This window comes from Papilio polytes, unplaced genomic scaffold, assembly GCF_000836215.1.
Source record: "Papilio polytes unplaced genomic scaffold, Ppol_1.0 DF824135.1, whole genome shotgun sequence".
Taxonomy (NCBI): Eukaryota; Metazoa; Arthropoda; class Insecta; order Lepidoptera; family Papilionidae; genus Papilio; species Papilio polytes.
This window is the reverse complement of record NW_013525069.1, coordinates 2,749,327-2,771,913: the sequence shown is the minus strand read 5'-3', so window position 1 is coordinate 2,771,913 and position 22,587 is coordinate 2,749,327. Positions and strand designations below refer to the sequence as shown.

General features: G+C 32.3%; 1 protein-coding gene across 1 annotated transcript in view; it reads right to left on the bottom strand.

Moving 5' to 3' along the window:
* Positions 1–13,435, bottom strand: part of LOC106099288 — a 121,077-nt gene extending 107,642 nt beyond the window's left edge. The window contains exons 1-2 of the mRNA XM_013277789.1: positions 13,237–13,435; positions 3,652–3,870 (exon numbers count right to left, since the gene is read on the bottom strand). Of these exons, the coding sequence (XP_013133243.1) occupies positions 3,652–3,716 (65 nt within the window). The 5' untranslated portion in view covers positions 3,717–3,870; positions 13,237–13,435. The remainder of the gene's footprint in view (positions 1–3,651; positions 3,871–13,236) is intronic.
* Positions 13,436–22,587: the final 9,152 nt, after the last annotated feature.

Genomic DNA, 22,587 nt, shown 5'->3' with positions numbered 1-22,587 from the left:
TTAAAAACAGTCTAAAATCTCTAAAAATAAAGGTATTTTAGCTTTTTTATTAATTTAAAGATATAATAGAGAACAGAAAAGTAAATCGAACCCTAATAAACCGCAGCACCGACGAACGAACGTGCGTTGTTAAGCTGATGAGCTTTTAAAATCGTTTACATTCTTTTACACACGTCGCGCATAAAAATAGCTCGAAAGGTGAACACTAAGACTGTTTTGGTAATGCCCTATTACTTGTTTGCGATAAACCAATAACTCGTCTTATATGTGAACAGAGCAAAGTATCTGTCTTCAATTAATGTAAAAAAACCGAATCTATTTGTGATGGCTCGAACGACGAGCCTTATATAAACTACACAGATATGAAATCATTGTTTTAATTGTGTTTTTTTTTATATCATAAGGTGGCAAACGAGCAAGCAGCCACCTGAATCCGCCAAAATGGCGAAGCGACAGCTGCCCATAGACATCCGCAATTGCAAATGCGTTGCCGACCCTTATCCGACGGAGGAGGAGACGCACATAAAAAGGATTTTTCCCCTTCCTATGCATCTCCTCCACCGTCAAATCCACTTCCCCTTCCTATCCTCTCCTTATGAGAAAAGGGTGGTAAAGAGAAAGGGACTTAAATTAGGCCTCCGGCACCACACTCATCAGATGAAACACGGAATTGATTCCATTTCACGCCTGTCTTCTGTGTAGTCGTGGTGTTACACCGGGCGTGCCGGCCCATTCGTGCTAAGATGTTAAGGCGGGCACTACCACTGTAATGTGTGTACTGTGTGTACTTACTATTATTAGGATATTAAAGGTTGGAACCACATTGGCATGTTTAGGTAATTATTGACAACAGTGGGCGTTGCGAGCATCGACGTTGATGACCCAGATGAGGTCAGAAGTTTATACCGTACAAACATGATATACAATTCGTGTTTGATTTTTTATAGTTCTTAAACCAGGTATATTAATATTTATAAATATGCATGGATTAGTACCCAAATGATACCGTTTGTTATAGAATGAAAAGGTATATTTCTTAATATTTTTACAACATACTGTTACCTTTTTGTTAAGATTAAAATGTCAGTACTATTTAAGTATACATTGAAATGTGATATGGTAGATTCCATAGTTACAAATTGAAATAAAATTTACAATTATTCCTGTAATTTATAAATTCAAAATGAACTTAACGAAATGATATCCTTTCATACGCTTAGTATTTAAGGTATCCTTATTTAAATATCTTTACATCTAATCATCGACAATAATAGAGTTAAGAGTCATCACAACGTAATCGGCTGATGAATCTCATACAAAAAGTTCAAGAGTAACAAAACATTCGACACTAATTGGCTAACACTGGTATAAATCAAATTTCTATATTATCTGATTGACAGTCTATTATCATGTGTTAAATCTACATTGTTATAATTAAGATTGGAGATATGTAAGTCATGTAAGAAGTCGTCAAATAATTACATTACGATCAATACAATATCCGACTTGAACCTTTTTAAAAATTGCTAAATATGTTTTTTTATATACTGTTGCATTTATTGATGGCCAGTTTTAACTTCTTTTCATATAGATATTTAGCTGTGGAAATCGATGTTTAAACCGAGATATTATCTCGCATCTATAATCGATGTTCCCCATGACTCATACCAAAATTACTTCCAACCCAAAACATAATTAAGTTAGACGTACTCGTATGTTCTTTAATTACAAAGATGACAGCTATCGGTTGTTCTTGTCTATATTAGAGGTTCAACTAGTTATTAGTGGTATTACACGTTAGTGGTAGTACAAAGGTTTTTATAATTAAAAACTACAATACCATGGAGTAGTATAGTTGTTAAGTAAAAAAGTATTTTTCTTCAATTAAAATAAATTTAATTATTTTATAGTACTTCTGAAACCTTGATTAAAATAGTTTTGTAACTTTTATCGATACATTTTGTATTCTAACTAAAACATTTCATTTTAACAAAATGCAGAAAAGTGCAAAAATAATTTTAAATTAGCCATTCGTAAGAATAAGCGCATGTAATTTTGACAAAAGCTTTAAACTCTTGATATATTCTAAAGTAGCTTATAGCGCCATCTATACCACAACTCTCGCACTGAGTGCCAACAAAGATATGAATGTGAAAATGGTGAGGCAGAAAACTTTTATTGTTTACGATTGCCGTCTGCGGCGCTAGTAGTATGTTGTGCTCAAGTCATATTTTTAAAATTGACTAACTTTTAAATTGTTTTTTTTTATGAATAAAACACATTTGTGGTAAAAAAAATATCCTTGAATATTTCTTGTAAGAAATTCTTTAACGAGATATGCCAGCCTCTTGCATTCTTGATAGAAAAAAGTTATTAAAAACAAAACCATTATTGGAAGCATATAAGAGTATCTCACATAAAATGTTTTCATATTTATCGTGGGAAAAATTATTACGTTCAATTAATATGATATTCCCGATCAGAGATCGATTACTAGTAATTATGTAATGACTGCTCCACTCAGAGACAGTATATTATTTCTGTTGCATTGGAATAAGAGAATTTCCTTATTACCGCAATAATGTTGAGCTCTGATAAACTTCCTTGCAATCATACTAATATTATAAAAGCGAATGTTTAGATAAATGGATGTTTGTTAGAGTTTGTAGCCTAAACGGCTAAACGGATTTCAATGAAATTTGGTATAGATGTAGAGGATAGTCTGTAAAAACGCATACAACATACATACATAAACTCACGTTAGTTTTTTTTTTCGCGCGTACGGAGTCGCGGTCAAAAGCTAGTAATTTATAAAACTTACACACTCTTATACGCATATCTGTCGTATGTAACAATAATAGCTGATTGACAAAAATCTACACATATTTGAGATTATTAATTTAAAAAAAAAAACAATTAAAACAGACAGAATACGGACATGGAAATTTAATTAAAAATTGTGTCGGATTACTAGCAAAATTAACCTTACAATAACTTTAACACAAAAATAAAAAAAAACGGTAGTAAAAATGAAAAAACATGTTAGAAATTCCGTTAATTCCCTCACAATAGGAAGGAAAGCGAGACATTTGCAAGCAGAGACTAATGTTTTTCCAATCTATCGCTAGATTTAAAATCTTATTAACTTCGAGAATTAATTACTACAGTGAGAGTCGACCTCAAGAAAGTTCAAAGATCAAGAGCACGACATGCTTTGCCAGAAATTATTTAACATTTAATACGTAAATATTTTAATATTAACACCATAATATGCTATTTTGAATTCTATTGTAATAGTTTAACGTTCAAATTTGCACATGGACTTAGTAAAGTTGGCTTACTTTATAAAATTTATATATTAACATAACATTGCATATTGATGTATTATTCTTTACAATATCGGAATATCGGATTATAGATTTCTACGCAATAAATGGATTAAATACCAAATTACTGAATGATTAGTAATCTGTACTAATATTATAAAGAGGAAAGATTTAGATTTTTGGATTTTTCAATACATTGAAACAACTTAAAAAACTATTGAGCCGATTTCAAAAATTTCTTTCACCATTAGAAAGTAACATATTTTTTTATTTTACGCGGACGAAGTTGCGAGCAACAACTAGAAAATTAATAAATTAGACATACCTTCTTTCACGCCTTTTTCTTCTCGACGTGCTGGTCCCTTTAATTGTTCTGTAGAGGGTCATCATTTTGAATATACTTTTTAATGAACTACACAACACTAATAAATTATAATTTGAATCAAACGGTTAATAATTCACAGATGATAAAAAATTATTACAACCACGTATCACTTTAATATTATTAACACTTCACGTAAAGAGCTCCATCACGAAGTAGGACCTGAAAAAAAAATTGTTTGATAACTAAACAGTATTTGAAAATTGTTCAACCTCAGTTGGAGTGGTATACCTCAAGACTATATATAACAATTGCATTCATTTACACCTATACATATAATAAAATTGTAGTGTCTGTTTGTAATATCAAAAGAAAAACGACAGATTTCAAGAAGATGATGTATTTACGTCGCTGATAACGAAAATCACATTTTTTTTTGTCCGTCTGTCCGCACCGCATTTGTTTCGGATAATCACCGAAACGGCTGGACCGATTTCCACCAAACTTTCAATAAAGGGTAGCAGACATGTACGGGCATATTATAGGCTACTTTTTTATCTTAATATTGCGTGGACGAAGTCGCGGGCAATAGCTAGATTAACATATATACACATCGTGCTAGTTAATGTTTCGAATTCATAATTTTTAAAACATCTCTGAATATATTTTTATCGTCTAATCGATTGCTAAACAATTGAATAACGATACTGTTGTCATTACGATCTCTATAGATAATAATTACTGCTCGTATCCGATTACCAATAGGCGATGTATTTACCTGTATTATACAGGTCAATGATAGATGCTGTAGGCGTTTGTTACAAAATTAAAAAGCAAATTTGTTTGCACATGCGTACGCAACATTATGAAGTAACCTAAACAATTATAATGAGTAACTACTGAAGTCGTTAATTCATCTCTAAGTCAGACCCTAAGTGTAAATACTCTTTACTAAATCCAACCTAATATAAACAACTAAATTTCTTTTTTTTATATTGAAGCGACCGTTGCCCATAAAAATGTAGACGACATTTGTAGATGCTCTGCCTTCTTTGTATCGACAGAATAAAGATCGAAAGGATACAGAAAAAAGACATTTCCTCTTCCTAACATAAAGAACCTAATGTAATAATGCAAGTAACTGAAATTACAAAATAAGTAAAGGTAAAATAAATACGAAATACTTGTTCCAATTCTTATTAAAATACCGTTGCCTTTGTACAAATAAGTCAACAAATATGTTTCCTTAGAATTAGTACAGTTCAATCAAAAATAGACTCTATTTCCCTGAAATACAGTCCTTTACAAAATCCTCTTACAATCGCCAATAGTCACCACAGGGCGGTAGTAAATGTGAACCGACCAGTTCACTAGCCCACTAACCGATTGATGTTTATCAATTAAAATTCTGACTCGATTTAAATTATTATCATTCGAGTGAAAATCGATTACTCACAACTTTCATTGGTTCCCATAAAACGCTTGTTTACTGATAATTTCTACTTTCATCAGCTCAATCAGCTGTTTTTACTTTGTATGTTCTCATCCATTCAAAGTAACGGAGCTATTTTACAACAAAAAAATTCTTAGGAATTTTCAATGAGTTTTCTAAAGCAGGAAGATCTACAAGAAAATGTCTCGGCTTTATGAGATTTTACCTAACACGTAATAACAAAAAATATTGTCTATACTAATATTATAAAGAGGATTTGTATTTTTGTCTGTATTGAAATAACTCAAAAACTACTGGGCCGGTTTTGAAAGTTGTTTCACCGTTAGAAAGGTAATTTATCTATGAGTAACATAGGCTATTTTTTAATAACACGCGGCCGAAGTCGTGAGTAACAGCTAGTATTAAATAATTACGTTATTTGTAATATTTAATTTTGGTAATGAAGAGTGACAAAGTTGGCATTCGCGTACAATGAAAACATAAATTTATTATTAAATTAGTTATTTCAACAGGAATTTGTTTCATTTAAAAATAAACATTTTAACATACTAACATAATTGTTGATGTATGAATATAATTAGACAGAGTTGTACCAACATTCCTAGTCAATTAAATTTATAAAGAGTCGGTAAATCGTAACATAAAGCATGCGTGTCGACGTGAAAGTTATATGTTTGTATCAAACTCGATTATAATGAGCAGAATATTTAACGTCCAATTACCAAAACTATATTTCAAAAACTTGGGACATAAAACTTTACGTTTATGAAAGAAGGCTGTAAAAAACAAGTTGGTCATTTCGTGGTAAGCAATTGACAACTTTTCAAATACTCAATTGAAGATTATAGAATTTTAAATTTAACAACTATGAAAACTATATAGACATTAAATGTACAATGGAATACGACACTTATTCTATCAATTCGCTATATTTAATGAAAAATATTGGAAAACAATGATATCGTAATCTAATTAGACACAATCATGACATATATTTTCACTCATGAAATATTCACACTCCACTGAATATTAACCCAAGACATGACATTATGATGTATGTATGAATAACTTGTTAACAAAGATCAAAGCCCCCGCCATACTAATTATTGGAATTTATAACCCTATTTATCTTCAGTAAACACTTTCACTACATCAAAAGAAAACGACGCCTAATCTTAAACTTTTATAATTTTAGGAATTTTCCGATAGTTAAAATATTTTCATAAAACAAACTTCCTTTTGTAAAAGGAACGGATGAAAGGAGACTACATGTGGGGGGTAACACGAATGGACAAGATACGTAATGAGTATACTAGAGGAAGTTTAATAGTAGCCCCCGTAGTAGAGAAGGTAAGGAGTAAAAGGTTAGCATGGTATGGGCATGTTATAGCAGGGATGGATTGCGTAAAAGGTTACATGATAAAAAAGGGAGTGATGACTGAGATGTATGATAGAGTTATGTGGAGGACAAAAAGCTGTTGTGCCGACCCTACGGGAGTAGGATAAGGAGAGAGATAATGAAACTTCCTTTAGTATCCATTCCATTTATCTTAGTGGTATACTTTTTATTTTTAATAAACTGTTAGGCAACAATTTAAAATGTATAAAGTATCAAAAATTATAATAATTCCAGGTAATATGCGTAACATGTTTCAGAAAGCCGTACAAGTTAATGAAAGCGTAAACAAATTTAATTATTCGCCTGTTTTGAAATTAAATTTATTACGTAAGAATAATTATGCATTTAAATTATTATAGTTCACGCATGTTCATATTATGAAATCAAAATTAGTAATATCTCTGTCTACAAAAAGTAAAGACTAATACTCGTATCACTGCAATCACCTCGACCTAAGTCAAACTTTATTCTGTAAAATATTTTTTAAGCAATACTAACTCATCGATCAAACGGTAATTAATTATTAATATTGCTACGGCACTTATCGGCAATTAATTAAGACATATTTAACCCACCTCGTTTCCAACCTAATGCGTAAATATAATTATTTTTAACTCTCTTGACTTCTAATGTGACATCAATTGCAAAGTTCACCTTGGCCAATTTTAACGGAGTTTAACGATATACGTACCATCTCTAGTTTACTATTCGCAAATTGTTTTATTACTAGCTTTCGCCCGCGACTCCGTCCGATGGAATAAAAAAAAGAAAACTGAGTAGCCCTATGTATTCTTCCAGACTATCATCTACATCTATACCAAATTTCATCGAAATCCGTTCAACCAATTAGGCTACGAACTCTAACAAACATCCATGCATCCATCTTAACGTTCGCATTAATAATTTTACTAGTATGATTTTCAAAATAGCATTTAAGCACAAAATTCTTTAATAATAACAATAGTTGAATAATATTATAGCATTGATTTAAAGTCAGTAAAACGCTAATAACAATAATCGACAGTATTAAAAAAAAATTGAGAGAGACAAAAACATTTTTCAATTTTATAACGTTTAACGTTTTACGTTTCATGGTATTTGCATACACTTTTATTAGCTAACTCTTTGCAATCAAAAAAATTACAATTATGCAACAAACAAATCTGCAATCCATGTTTCATAGTGATGTAACTGTTAAGTTACACGCAACAGGCAAATTTTCATCAGAAACTATAGCAAACTGTATCGTACTTAATTTTTTATTCATTCAGACATAAAAACGAAAAAACATGGGAATGAAATAGAAAATAAACGATATTGAAAACATTAAAAAGAATTGATGACCTGTTATTTGAAAGTTTAAATGGATGGATGGATGTCAGAGTTTGTAGCCTAAACTGCTGAATGGATCTCGATGAAATTTACCATGTTGAGGATAGTCTGTAAGAAGTAAATTGTCTCATAACAATCCAACGTGTAAAACATGTGATTAAAATATCAGCTTTTGTTCCTTTATTAGCCAGTGGTAGGAAGGGCCCTTAACTAACCTAATATAAGACAAATAACTCCAAAGAATTCAGTAAACCAGAATTTATTTCAGCAATTTCATAAGAACTACGTAATATTACATCTGCCTTCAACGCATTCGTGAAACATGAATAAGAAACAATAATTTCGCAACCTGAAATATGGCATAAATCTGAGTCACAATCGACTCGCACCGGACAGCAACAAGCAACTGGTTGCAGTAGCCGCTGTTTAAGGAATCAATACGAATTGGGAAATAGTTTTGATTTACAACAACCAGTTTTATTCAACATTACTATACAATGTACAATATTAAGGAATGTGAGTTACTTGGAGTTATAATTAATGTATAGCCTATTCAAACATGTCCAGAAATCAAGCTTTAAATTATCTAGCCAGATTGTGATTTTGAGTTACATACCTGAATTAACAGAACGATAACCTAAAGAGCAATCACCTACAATAACTACAAAAGATCATTGGCCTTCAAAAATAGACAATCAATGAAAAATATTTATGTGAGAGACGTCACGTCAACAAAATTCACGGAACGTCCCCCGCGTGTGTCGCAAAGCAACAAAGGCCAAGTTACTGTGCCACAATTAAAATGCGCCAGGCGTTACCGCATCCTGATTCCCTGATTGGAATATAATCAAATATCCAAGTGCAATAGACCTGTACATAAATATGAACATCTAAGAAATAAGGTGCTTGTTACATTGGACGTTACTATACTCCGTTGCATCACTTTTCAAAGGAAATGAAGGTTAATATTTTAGAGTGATGTTGAGGATGTTACAAAATTGTATACTGGCTTTATTCAATTCGTAAACTAAAATTTAGATTAGTTAGAGCTAAATAATGGAGTAACTAATAATGTACTGAAATTCCAATAGACCGGAATTTTAGGCTGCGCTTTTAGACTTGATTATGACAAATAGAATTCGTGTTTCCGTCAAAGTTTGGTCACGTACATTGCATCAGCATCGTCAATGTCAAAATGACCTTATTGGTTCATTACATAATATTTGAAAACTAATATGACTCAGCGACCTCTTGCCAAGGCTTCAAGACATCTCAACGGGGATACACGGTCGCTAATGACATGATTTACTCACCCCACATTATGTAAGCAAATATTCGTCAGTTTTCTTATTGCATTAGATTCTTGAAGCCCTAGACTTTAGCCAGAATCTTTTTTTTTTTTTTTTTCAATTTGTGGAGAAAAATATTTCGCGTAATATTTTCAATGGAATCTAATTATGATTATAAAGTATTATACTCTCATAATATAAAAGAAGCCTACATTTAATTGCGTTTTGTTTATGCATACTTGTAAGTCTTGAATCAAAGGTATTGAAAGGGCATACCGTATCAACAAATGGAATGTTGTCAGAAGAAATGTCCCCCCTCCCGTCACCCTTATATTAGCTTTAATTACCTGCTTTACTATGAAAGGATCCAAACAACATCTCTCGACGTACCGACCCTACGTATATCAAGCAATATTGACCATTAAGGTGATGAGACCTTAAAGATTCTTAGCAATTTAGATCGTTTCCTCATTGTTATCTTATGTCGGTTTATCAATATTAGCATAAGTCCACGTCACAGCGAGGAAAGGGGTAATCTCTTGTGAGAGAACATTGTATCTCTCTTGAGATATGTAACTCTAATATCTCGAGAAAGATGTAACTTTTGTCTTAATTCTTCCTCTCTGTTGGAAATATCTTGTCAATCTATATGGACATTCCGATCGATATATTAGTAAACAGTTTGCATTATGGACCGTAACGACCTTACTGTAATTTTTCGCTTTCGACATCGTAGAGTCAACGCGGCGCACCGGTAATGTGCGTACATCAAACAAATCGTGGCCCATCTCGTAGAATAACATAGTTATCTATGAACGATGTACCGTTCGCAGAACAAGACATTTAAAAAAAACAAAAATGGAATATAAATCAGAAAAACATAAATCTCGATGATGATAGATATTTTCTACACATGTCCTTCATAATTATAAATAATATAATTATATAGTAAATTATAATAACATACTAAAACAGTAAAAAGATTTCATTGAAAATCCCATAAACAAATCAATTTATGACACGTAACTCGATTTCAATATCAAATAAACATCGATAACCTTTTGCGGTACGTTTTGTAATCGTAAATCGATGTTATAATAGCCGCGAGTAATGAATCGATTCGCACCAAATCGATTCGTCTTCACTCTCGCTCGGACGCTACCGACACGTTTGCATCTGGCCACTTTCGATGATCGCTTGCGCAAGCCGCAATGCACATTAACGTATGCCATTCTTCTTTTTCAACACTATTGTATTGTTAAATAATTTTATGCTTTCAAATATTTTGTTAGGTTTCAAATGCAAATATTAATGGGTGAAGCCATTTTTCTGTTTGACAAATAAATTGATAACAATAAAAGTAAAACTTTTGTTATCGCACTTTTGGCATATTCAATCTATAATATAGATTTTTCACCAATGTCTACTTTTATTGTTAGCGTGATTTCTTTCTCATTAACTGGACTCCGGTTAAATCTGCGTATATTTATTCATATAGTTTTTCATTCCATTGATATTTTAAATTATGTACTACATTGGTACTTCTCCGTGACGTAATGACTCGAACCCAGCCTATAAAATGTCCCAAGGGCAGTCTCACCCTTTTCGTGCAAAATTTGGTAAAAAAAAATTAAAACGCTTAATTTGGCTTATTTTAAAATGCCTGGCAGGCAAATTTTGACCTTATGCGTCATCCTTGAAATAATAGCATAGATTTGTGAGACGCGTTTGGTTTATTATTGAATTGCCGGCTAAAAGAGTTTGAAAAATAAAATTCGGCTCCAGTAAATGTAAATTCAGGTCGTTGAAGTTCAATATTATGTATGGGTAATGTAATCATTTTGTGGCATTTTTGCTGGAAAGTTACGTGGTCACATTCCAAAAGGGCAAGTAAGAGAAAGTAATGCTATAAGAGTTTAACTTGGGTCATTTTTCTTAGCGCCGTCATAGAGAATTTAAATTTCAGGGAAGAAACTAAAATCGACCACAAGTGAAACAAAGGCTATTAATGGAAATTGAATATTTTCGATTAACAATAATTGTTTACTTAACTAGGACAAACACTTAATGTTGCAATATCAAAGTTTCAGTAACAAAACTTGTTTTAAACAAATGAATTATAATCCCAGAAGTAAGAACAAGTCCTGAGCTTACAATTATCTGAACATAACGATAAGATACATAGCAACATTTAGATTTGCTCCTATTTCATTCTAGTTTATATTATTCACTTACTAGTCTTTGGTAAATACTACTAAGGAGGCCTTAATCTAGTATTCTATTAAAATTTGCCTTGTTTCATCATCATCACCCCATATCTTCGATCATCTGCGTTCATTCCCTTCTTTATAATGTCACCTTTCACCCAATTTATCCATATCTTGCTAAGCTACCCTATAATGTATCTCCACATTGACTATAAAAGTGTTTCTTATCACAGGCGCTTGTCTCACGCATATGTTACAAATTTCCTCCGTCCTCTACTTACTTCAGTATTGTTGTACAACAAACTGTGGTCAGAAGTTCTCTTCCTACATTGGTTGCAATATAATCTAATTGTAAGCTGCGTAATACCATGATTTCTAACACGCGCAAGTATATTTGTGAGTTTTTAAAAACCGCAAAATTTAGGAAATAGATTTTTTTCAATAAATCACAATTTATAAAAAGATTTTGGAAGTCGTGACTCATTATTTTATACATATTTAGTTAAATGTACAATAAATTTGACTACCAAATATCAAACATGCATGTTTTCGATACAAAGACAAGAATAAATTAAATTATCATAATAGTTTTGGCGTGACACAAGACGGATTCCGTTTAGCCGAGGTCAAGTTAAAGGTGTCTTGTATACCTTTTTAAAATCCTCCATCCACATAAAAAATAATCACGAATTATGATGCTCGTGTGAATTTATATTACCATCGCTGAAGCATATCTTATTTCTATATAAAAATTGTAAAAAAAAAATTGTGTGCCATTTCTCTTTCCCTTTCCATGGTTTTATTCGTGTCTGTATTGCCACAGTTTTCATTTACAGATTTACCGGGCTTGAGGTGGCCGAGCGCTTTAGCGTTGCCTAAACCTCGTTTATGAGTAACTAGGCTCGAAGGTTCCCTCAGGAGCCTCAACACGGGCTGTTACTTCGTTATTATTACGGGATTGGATTACCATGGAAGATAAACAAAAAAACACGATTAAAAACGTGAATCGTTGGAATCCGAAGGAAGTTCATATTATGTATCCTTGAGCCTTGACGTTGATTGTGTAAAAAGGATGGTAGTATTAAATCACATAATTCCTGTACTTTCCAAATAGTGTTCCGTGTAACATTTAACATATAGTAGTGTATTTTTTTTTATTAATTAAAAACAATCATTTGACAAATTTACGTTGATAAACTTTTGTTCACGGACACAATAATTTTAGTAGATAAAATTAATTAAGAACCGCTTTTATTTAATGTAAATAATTAATTTAACAAAACGACCAAATTCTGAAACGAATCTTTAACATCAGGCTTCGTAAGTGCAGCTAACAATATACCAAACGTCAAATGTAATTTGGAGTTTAATGGCCTTATTTTTTAAGACGTGCATACATACATATTTAATTGTCGTTTCAATATTTGGCCGCAAGAATACCAACTGCCTTTACATCACTTAATGTAAATCGAATCACACACATCAAAATCGATATTCATTGACAAAATTGGAAACAACGTGTGAACAATTATTAACACCGTCAAGGGGAGACTGGTGTCAAAAGGTTTTAATAAAGATAACCTCTTACAAGGTACAGAGGAAGTCAGAATAGCGATGGCCATATTTTTCTGATGCATTAACAATGTATTATGTAGAAAGCATAATTTTAGCATAATTTTGACAAATAGTTACTACAATTTTATACTAAAGATTTTTTTTTCTAATTTAATCTTACGTTAAAATATTAACTAAGTTAAAAGTAATGAGATTATAATAAATTATTGTAATTTTATTTTAAATTGTATTACGTTACTTTAATTTATTTCCATGACTATACTTTGTTTAAAATAATCTTAAATTTAAATAATTAAATCGTTTAATTTATTTTAAAAAAATTAACATCTTTACCTCAATTTTTAAGTTACAGCTTATCCAAAACACTTAAATCACTTCACGGCTTACTGTAAATAACTAACGCACTAATGTCGATAATTCGCACTAATTTAAATTTCGATTCTAAATTCGAATTTTCGATACAATAACGGTTTAAAAATGGCGCGGTTTTTGAAGTCGCGCCACAATTGAAGCGTGTTGGCCGCTAGCTGGGCGCCACTACTTTGCGCGCGCGCCGTACACTCGCCGCACCACTAAAGTAGGTGACATAGAATTTTTTAATTAAATTAATTTATTGAAAACTATAACTTTTTAATTTTGACATATATATTTGAAATTTCCCGGCAACGGTTTGGAGTTCTTACGGTTTTAGTTGTCTATGGGCAATTATTTAATTAAAAGTCCCTATTTTTTATTATTGTTGTTAATAAACAAGTACTGAGATCTCCTTATAACTAAGGGACTTAAATTTTATATCTCATTTTTATTACTAAAGTGGTTTAATTAAGTTATATTTTTATATAATTCGTGACTTTACAAACATTTAAAAACTGCGGAAACCATTTACAAATCATATAAACTTTGTGCATGTTAGTTTTTCAACTCATTTTAAAGCTTTTATTGTAATTAAAGGTCAGAGCACGAAGCTTAACATTAGTATATCGTTAAAGAAACAAATTTATCAGTAATTAAGCTCTCAAACTTTATCCTACAATAACACCTACTGTTTTAATAATGTACAGGAATCGCGTATTTATGTAGTTACAGCAATTCGTTTAAGGCATTTGTCGACAGGATAGTACATTAGTATAGGAATTGTGCGTGAAAAATTGACATAGACGTAATTTGTACATGATTATAATATTCATCGTTGTAAATTCATTCTTCTAAAATTAAAAATATAAACGTATACACTAGTAAAATATTTTAGTAGTAGTACTAGTAAAAAGCTCTTCGTAACAGAGGTTGTATCTTAAATTAAACTTGGTGAAAGAGTATATCAAAATAATAAATAAATTGTTGCCTTAAACGACAAACTATTAATACGTCATCTTATATCCGACCTTGGTAAGATACACCTACAACAGATCTCAGTGAAATCGTCGAACAAACAAATCATCGCCGGCGAAAACAGAAGATGCACGCAAAGTTAAAGAAACAAGATACCGCTTTCGTAAAGAGGGAAAGTTAAATCAATTGTGAATATTTTATAATCAAAATGTGACCTTTAAACTTGAATATTTTTGACCATCTAATTAAGTTGACTCTAAGTATAGTTTCAAATAAAGTGTATAAAATACTTCAATTAAAGTACACACTTTCGTACAACATGAGAGGTGTATTTTTTATGTTTCGTAGGATGTGAAATAGTGCCTTGCGAAATACTCATAACATTTACTTAGGGGCCGTAAAAATCACACGGTTATGAAGAAACCGGTTTATTGATTTATTATTTATACGTTATTAGTATATTTGCGTTTTTCTATATCCCTTTTTAAGACCACCGTGGCTGCTAAAACGCTATTTATATTCAAGGTTTAGCTTTTAATATGCCTGTGACCTACTTGTCGGTCAACATACTACACTTTTTAGGACTATAACTGTTTTTTGCGAGCTATATGTACATAATGTAATGTCCCAAAAGAGTTGGCAAATAGTAGAGTCACTACTGGCATAATATTTTTTACATTTTTTCCATCTCTAGTGCCTAGGCACATTTAAACTGTCAATTAGTGGGTTAGCCGATACTCGGACTTTTACCTTAGTTATGAAAATTAAAAAGGAAATCGAATACGGAACCATAAGCAGGCGATAACAATCGCTAATGTGGCTATTTAAAAACCATAACTTTGACTCAAAGTCTTCCGACGTAGAATCGAAAGCGAAAACCAACATTATAACTGTGACGAAAAACCGAAACTTAACTTTCTTTGGCCTCCAAGCGTATTATATTTTGATAGATGATCTTATATTTAAAAAAAAAACAATTGCAATCTAATCTTTAAAATTCGTGATAAATCATACCGGTTTGAACAGCATATTTGATTATTGTAAATCCAAAATATATTACTAGGATCCAAACAGAAGTCGAGAAGGAGTAAATATATTTTATTTTAATTTCTCAATAACATTGCCAAGAATGCCAAGGCTTTTTGTAATAAAAAGTCGATAAGAATTTCAAGCAGGCTTGAGCACCTAAATATATTATTACATGCTGAATGACTTGTCAATATGATGTATTACTCTGTAATGTTTTATTAAGGTGCTAAGTACGTGAGCATTTTACACACAAAAAGCTGTAATTGTTGTCACGATTTACATTACGTTAATGGGGTAGTACGAACTAATAACAATCTTTTCTCACTTATCTCCCTAACTTTACTATAATAAAAACAAGAGGGTGAAAACCTGTACGAGTATAGGCGGCGACAGAATTGGCACATCGATTCGAAGATACTCTTGTTAGCGACATGGCGAACCAAACACCGAACACCAATAGCAATGAAAGTAATAAATATAATAAATTATCCTTTAAAATATACTGTAATAATCCTATAACGTGCTTCAGAATAAATTGAACATTTCTACAAAAGTAGTCGTAAAATGTGTATATTTTTTTCATCCTCGCTCAATCGGTGCAGCCGAACTGGTATGGCACACATACCTTATCGGCGTTGCTTAATGCGCTTAAAATGCTCAGTTACCTTGATATACGTACCTTCGATAGACGTAATTATTAGCAAAGAAATTATTAGAAGGTTCTATACCACTGGAAGGACTCATTTATACATTTTGGATATTATTTTTAATTAGTTTTAAGTCGAACGTTCAGTAAGTTCTTTCCAGGCTCATCTAGTTTGTCTTTACTTAAACCATATTGTTTTTTTTTATATCTTCTACAATTAAATAAACTAAGGACTATATTATATATAATCGTCTACTAGGAATAATATACGACGTCACATAACTGTAGGTCGCGACTAACGGTAGCTACTTTAAAAGGAAAACGTCCGGTTATCGTTATAATCGACTAGCGGCACGCCCAAGCATTCTCTATACGTATTCTAATTTATAATTCTAATGTATGGGTGTCAGCAGTGGGACAGGGGAGGATAATTGCTCTATAGTATCGAAAAATGTAAAATAGATATAAAAATGATTCGTAGATATATGGTAGCTGCCCACCCCTCCATTTATGCATCGGGGGAAATCTTCAAAAGATACTCTGCAGTCTGTGGAAAAGACAGGGTTATGTGGAGTTTGACCCACTAAAACCCCCCCAAAAAAGTAATAGAGTAGGGTTCCGGGATCTCCGTGACACTCCCCCCTCCCCCTTTAAGTCCAGATGATCGGCCGGCGATGCCCATGATAAAGTTCGAAACATTCGTTCAATAACTTCAGCTTCTATAGAAAGATTCTAGAGGATAGATGCTCTGCTATATATACTTTCGCAATACCTTCAACATACTATCTTAGGCATACGGTAAACGTATAATTTGTATATTTGTGATTAATACTCTGCACATGTGATGTTCAACGACCTCGAGACAACATTCTTTAACGTTCGAAGTTACGCACACGTTACGTTACGTCGGACAGTTGTGCGGACTTGTAATTACCATTTTCGGCATCAAGTATATCTGCTCATTTTTTTTAATAATAATGTTTGGGTAATAAATTAAATTAGATATGGGATTTGTGAAAGAGACTGATAAGTGTCAACCAAATAATTCATCATCATCTGTCAAATAAGTGCGAAGAAGCATTGAATACTTTTTTTTTTATAACATAAGGTGGCAAACGAGCAAGCGGCCACCTGAAATCGCCAAAATGGCGAAGCGACCGCTGCCCATAGACATCCGCAATTGCAGATGCGTTGCCTACCCTTATCCGACGGAGGAGGAGACGCACATAAAGAGGATATTTCCCCTTCCTATGCATCTCCTCCACCGTCAAATCCACTTCCTCTTCCCAACCTCTCTTTATAAGAAAAGGGTGGTAAAGAGAAAGGGACTTATATTAGGCCTTCAGCACCACACTCATCAGACGAAACACGGAATTGTTTCCATTTCACGCCTGCCTTCTGTGTGGTCGTGGTATTGCACCGGGCGTGCCGGCCCATTCGTGCTAAGATGTTAAAGCGGGCAGTACCACTGTTAAACTACCACTGTTACTTAAAGAAAGAAAAACAAATATCTCGATTTTTCTATTACATCGATAGTGTAGAGTTCACATTTGCACTCACCTGAAAGGATTTCACCCAAGTAGATGTTGCAAATGATATAACAGTCGAGCGATGTTGTTCAGAACGATACAGTCCAAACTTTTAATCTAACTACCATGATCTTTTTAAAACGACCACTTTCACGTTAAGTGGTATGTGTTTCAGTACTCTATAACAACATATGAGTACATACTATTAGCCAGTCAGTTTAGTCCACTTTCACTGCCAACCAATTACCACGAGCTAATTTACACGCATTCTTAACACGCGATCTTCTCGTTTAGGCGCCCATTTGTCATACGATTTACATCGCGTTGTGTATTAACATTTCAATGTATTAAGTATCAAATTAGCTTGCACTAAATGAAAGAAAGATTAGTTGAAGCAGTTTTTCAAAACGTTATGTCAATGTATGCCGTTTAGAGTGAAGTTATAAAAGACAATAATTACGTTTATTAATACAATTTTAGTCAGTTTGAGATTTTAACTTGATTTAACGAAGAAAACACTAATTATAACTGTTTACCTGATATCTGTTATTCTTTGAATACCTTTTTTTATAATACAGAAGGACAAACATCCAATCAGCCATCGTAATTAGTCAAATCTGCGAAAGGACTATTGTTAAAGACCTACGAAAAGACTGGACATGAAAAGGAGACCAAGATTAGATCTCCGGCACACACACTCATTGGATGGAAAACTAAATTGCTTCCAGTTGACGGCTGTCTTCTGTCACTCGTGAGAAGATGTTATAGCTGGTTCTACAACTGTTAAATGACATATGCTTCAAAGTTTATCTACACGTCCTTGAACATAGCACGCTACGAGTACTGCTACGTGGGATATCCGCTGAGTCAGCGATGGTAGGCGACGCAAGGCAACACAACGGTTGTGGGTGTGACGTGCATCAATCGTGGAACTCCTAGACTTTTAAGGCAGGTTAGCACGCGTCATTTTCGTTCACTAATAGAACACAGTCTGTAGGTTACCCTTATATATGAACAATGACATCTCCAAGGATGTCACTTACTAATAATTTCAATTTTATATCAAAATCAAAATAATATACTACTTTCTGACGTCAAAGTCTTTTGCTAACATATTCAGCGTTTTCAAATCAAATTCAGTTTTTATAGCTATGACTATTAAAAACTAATAAATTGTTATTGATTGACAGAAACACGCGTCTGTAGAGCTTGATTATGATTCAAGCCAACGAGGCAATTTATGTTAAAAAAAACAAGGAAATACAAAATAAAGACCCAATTAAAACATTTAGGATGGACTCGACCTTCGAAGAAGCACGACCTAGACGTTTACGCAAAAAGAACACAACATTTTACGCCTTGCTATGGTCATATTATAAAACAAATATGCAATAAAACATAAAAGATATACTAAAACATACTAAACACATTTTCAATCGTACATTATTAGTAAAAAAGGAATCAGATATATCCTGTGACACTGGCTATTAAAAAATAATAAACTATGTTATATAGCCTTGTCATTTAACTAGTTTTTAAAAACGTAATAGATTAAATAAATGAAATTAGAGCGCTCTTGATGCTCAAGCATAAATATTTAGACTAACAAATATATTAAAACACATATAAAATACGCATTCTTATGAAATATGATTTGGTTACCCTAGTGTTAGAATTCTTCTTCAAAGTTATTAAAAATCGTACTTTAACTACTGTTTTTTAACAATCAAGATGAGATCATGAACCAATATGCTATAAGACTTGCCAACGATCAGTCATGCTATGGATATTTAATGACTCGTGACGAAATGAAATGACGCTAACCCAAACATGATGATTAAATGTGTCTTAATAAAAAGCAGATTTGTGTCATCATTACAAGGGCTACGTAAGTTCCTTTACCTTTGTCCTTACCATGTAAGGTTTTTTTTTTGTAAATGTGACTTTAATGATGTCTGACGGATTTAAAGAATAGTATAAAATGTTAAATTAAATGTCAGCTCTATAATAATGGGGTTCGAGTTTTGATCTTTTTAATTACATTGTAAATTGTAAATGACGAATGTTTGATTTATTGTCTATTTTATTGTAGTTGTTAATTTTGTGAATTTAAGTCAAACAACATTTGTAAGTTTTACGTGGATTTGAATGAAATTGTATACTCTGCGATTCTACAAAAGCATATTTTTTTCTTACAAAACGTTAAATGACTAAATTGTACAGTCAGCCTCATAAATATGTTAACATTTACAAACCTTCAGAAACTTACATAAGCTTTCTGTTTCAAAACTATTTATAGCCGTATGCATTTGTATGTATATTTCCCACCACTAATTCATCGCATTAACGAATATCTACATTAGTTTTTTAAACCGTAGGTCTATAGAAGTTTCTAAAGTTTTGTAAACATAAGGACATTTATACAGCTGACTGTACATGTAAAATATTTGAGAAATCTTTTATTTGTACCAATACAAACAGTACATATATGTCTACTAAGGTAAAAAGATTGATTCTTATTGCATTCATCTGATTGCAATGGAGGACGCGCTTATAAAAAGGTCTACATTATGACTAAATAAAGTATAAATAGAAGAATTGCGCAGCCTTGGTGAATACATTTGGCTCCTATATTATTGTGTGTGTGTGTGGGTGATGTATGAAGGTATAAGTTTTTATAAACGCGTACGCGCCATGTCTGGCGATGGCCATTGACAATTGTGGTTGGTTATTTTCTATTTTCGATGTTCAGATGTTTTAAAACAATTAAAAGAAAATTAGGTTATGTGTTAAATGTATTTAAATATTTTGTTTTATAGTAAGATACTACATATGTATGTAAAATGCAATAATAATAATTTATAACCTAAACGAGTGAGGTTTTGCATCTACTTGATTTAAACAATAGAGCAAAATATATAAGAACTAGCGGTTCCCACGCGACTTCATCCGCATTCAATTATAAAAAAAATCGTTTTATTGTTCACATATGTCAAATTTTCAATTGCAAATGTCAAAATGACATAACATGATGTCAAACCATGGCAACCTTGCGTTCTTGATGTTGGCAACAAATGATGGTCTCTTTCTCACTTTAGGGTTTTTATCCAAAATATTTACCCCTAAGTTGAACAGTGTGAAAATGTATAAAAAGCGTGACGTAAGTGTAGGGCTTTTTATTAAAAAAAGAGTTATTCGAAAATATGCTGTGATTGCTGACATCTTAGGCAACAAAGAAGTGTGTGTTTACGCTTTATTATATTCATCATCATCATCATCACCAGCTCACTATACGTCCCCACCGAGGGGCTCGGAGCCTACCCTAAGGGGTGACTTTATTATATTAAGTATAGATAAAGATAGTTAAATAAAATTTGGTCTTATTTTTACCTCATTCAGAGTTCAAACAAATTTATTCCATCGTATAAAACTAAAACTTAAAGACGTGTTAGTCGTTAAAAAATCGTATTCAAATGTTAACTTTAGCATTGAACTACGACTTAATGCCGCCTACCCGCGTTCTAACAAGGCTACCAGCGAACAGAGCGGCAACTCGAATGCTAATACGACGCCCACTAAGAAAGTAAAAGCTAAGAAATAGAATTAATTACGATACATCGGCGTGTTAACAGAAAAAGATTCACTTTCGTTACTACAAATAGAACACGGAATTTTAAAAAACATCTGTTCGATTTTGTTATTTACATTGCCTGTATAAGACGAAATTTTGACACAAATAAACCTTAAAATGTCCTGAACTAAGTATTTTATCTTAGAGCGCGAGCACAATTTTAACTAACCTATCGCAAAACTGTTTAGTCGCGCTATGATTCCTATAGGCTTATATGTATGTAGATGCGCACACTCGATTTTAGTTGTGAAACTAAACAGTTGGATTGGCGAAACAATCGACAATCGCACATCGCGATAGGTTAGTCAAAGGTTCTCTCGCTCTAATACTACTGTTTATAGAATTTACTCAGTTGCTACATAGTTTCTCTTTTTTTAAAAAAAAAACAAAAGGTAATCCTTATGGATAACGTTTATAAAGAAATTGTTATACAGTATGCTCTTCATGATCGCGTTGTTAAGGTAAAAATTGGGTGATATTTTTCACCCTGTAAATAAAGTATATTCGTAAATGATTCGTAAAACTTGAATTGAAAGTAGGATATCGTAATTTAATAACACGTTACAACCAGTTTGATTTTCTAATTGTTTTACGAAAGTTAGCAGTTTAAAATGCTCGTAAAGATTATGTTAGCGGTCAATCATTTACGCTTCGAATGTAATTATCTAACTATTTTGCAGTAATAAGACTTTTTATAGGTATACCGAAATAGAATTATATTTGACATAAACAATTAAGCAGTAGTACGCGGGTGCACTTTGACTAAAGTATCGCACAACAGTTTGAGATTGTCGATAGTCGATTGTTTCGTAGCCAATTTAAGTGTTTAGTTGCACAACCGAAAACCGAGTAATGTGCAAACTTCCATATATGCTCATACAAAGCAAAGCGCGACCAAACAGTTGTGCTATATTTTAGTTTCAGGTGTGCGCACGCTCTTAAGGATCATATTTCGAAAACCGCGCTTATGTCAGATTGTTTTTAATATTCATTCGTTTCGTTAATATTTCAGACATAAACTTAATTAAATATAACTAAAAAAACATTAAGATAGGTGTTAATTTTAATTCGGAAATAAAGCAAGAATGATGAATGATGGTGTAAAAATTTTGACATTCCCATGTCTGATGTCATCAAACTATAAAAACATCAAATAGATAAAATATAACACAAAGATATTAGAATTATTTAAAAAGATATATGGCACTTTAAACGTAGTCAAAGGTCAACTAAATATAAATATGATTTCATCGTTTACTATTCATGACCTCACTGTTTCATTTTTTACGTACTTTACTACAAATAACTTAAAGAAAACAGTTTAAAACCAATGCGTCATTTTAATTAATAAATTGCTATTTTATTAAAGACTTCTTGTTACTACTTGTCGTATATTAGGCAGTTACATGCCATGAGATCAGATAATAACGGCGGAATTCATAATCGGGTGAAAAACATAGACAGATTAAAAGGATACATGAGTTTCTTAAGCTAACTTAAGCTTTTATTATTAATATTGG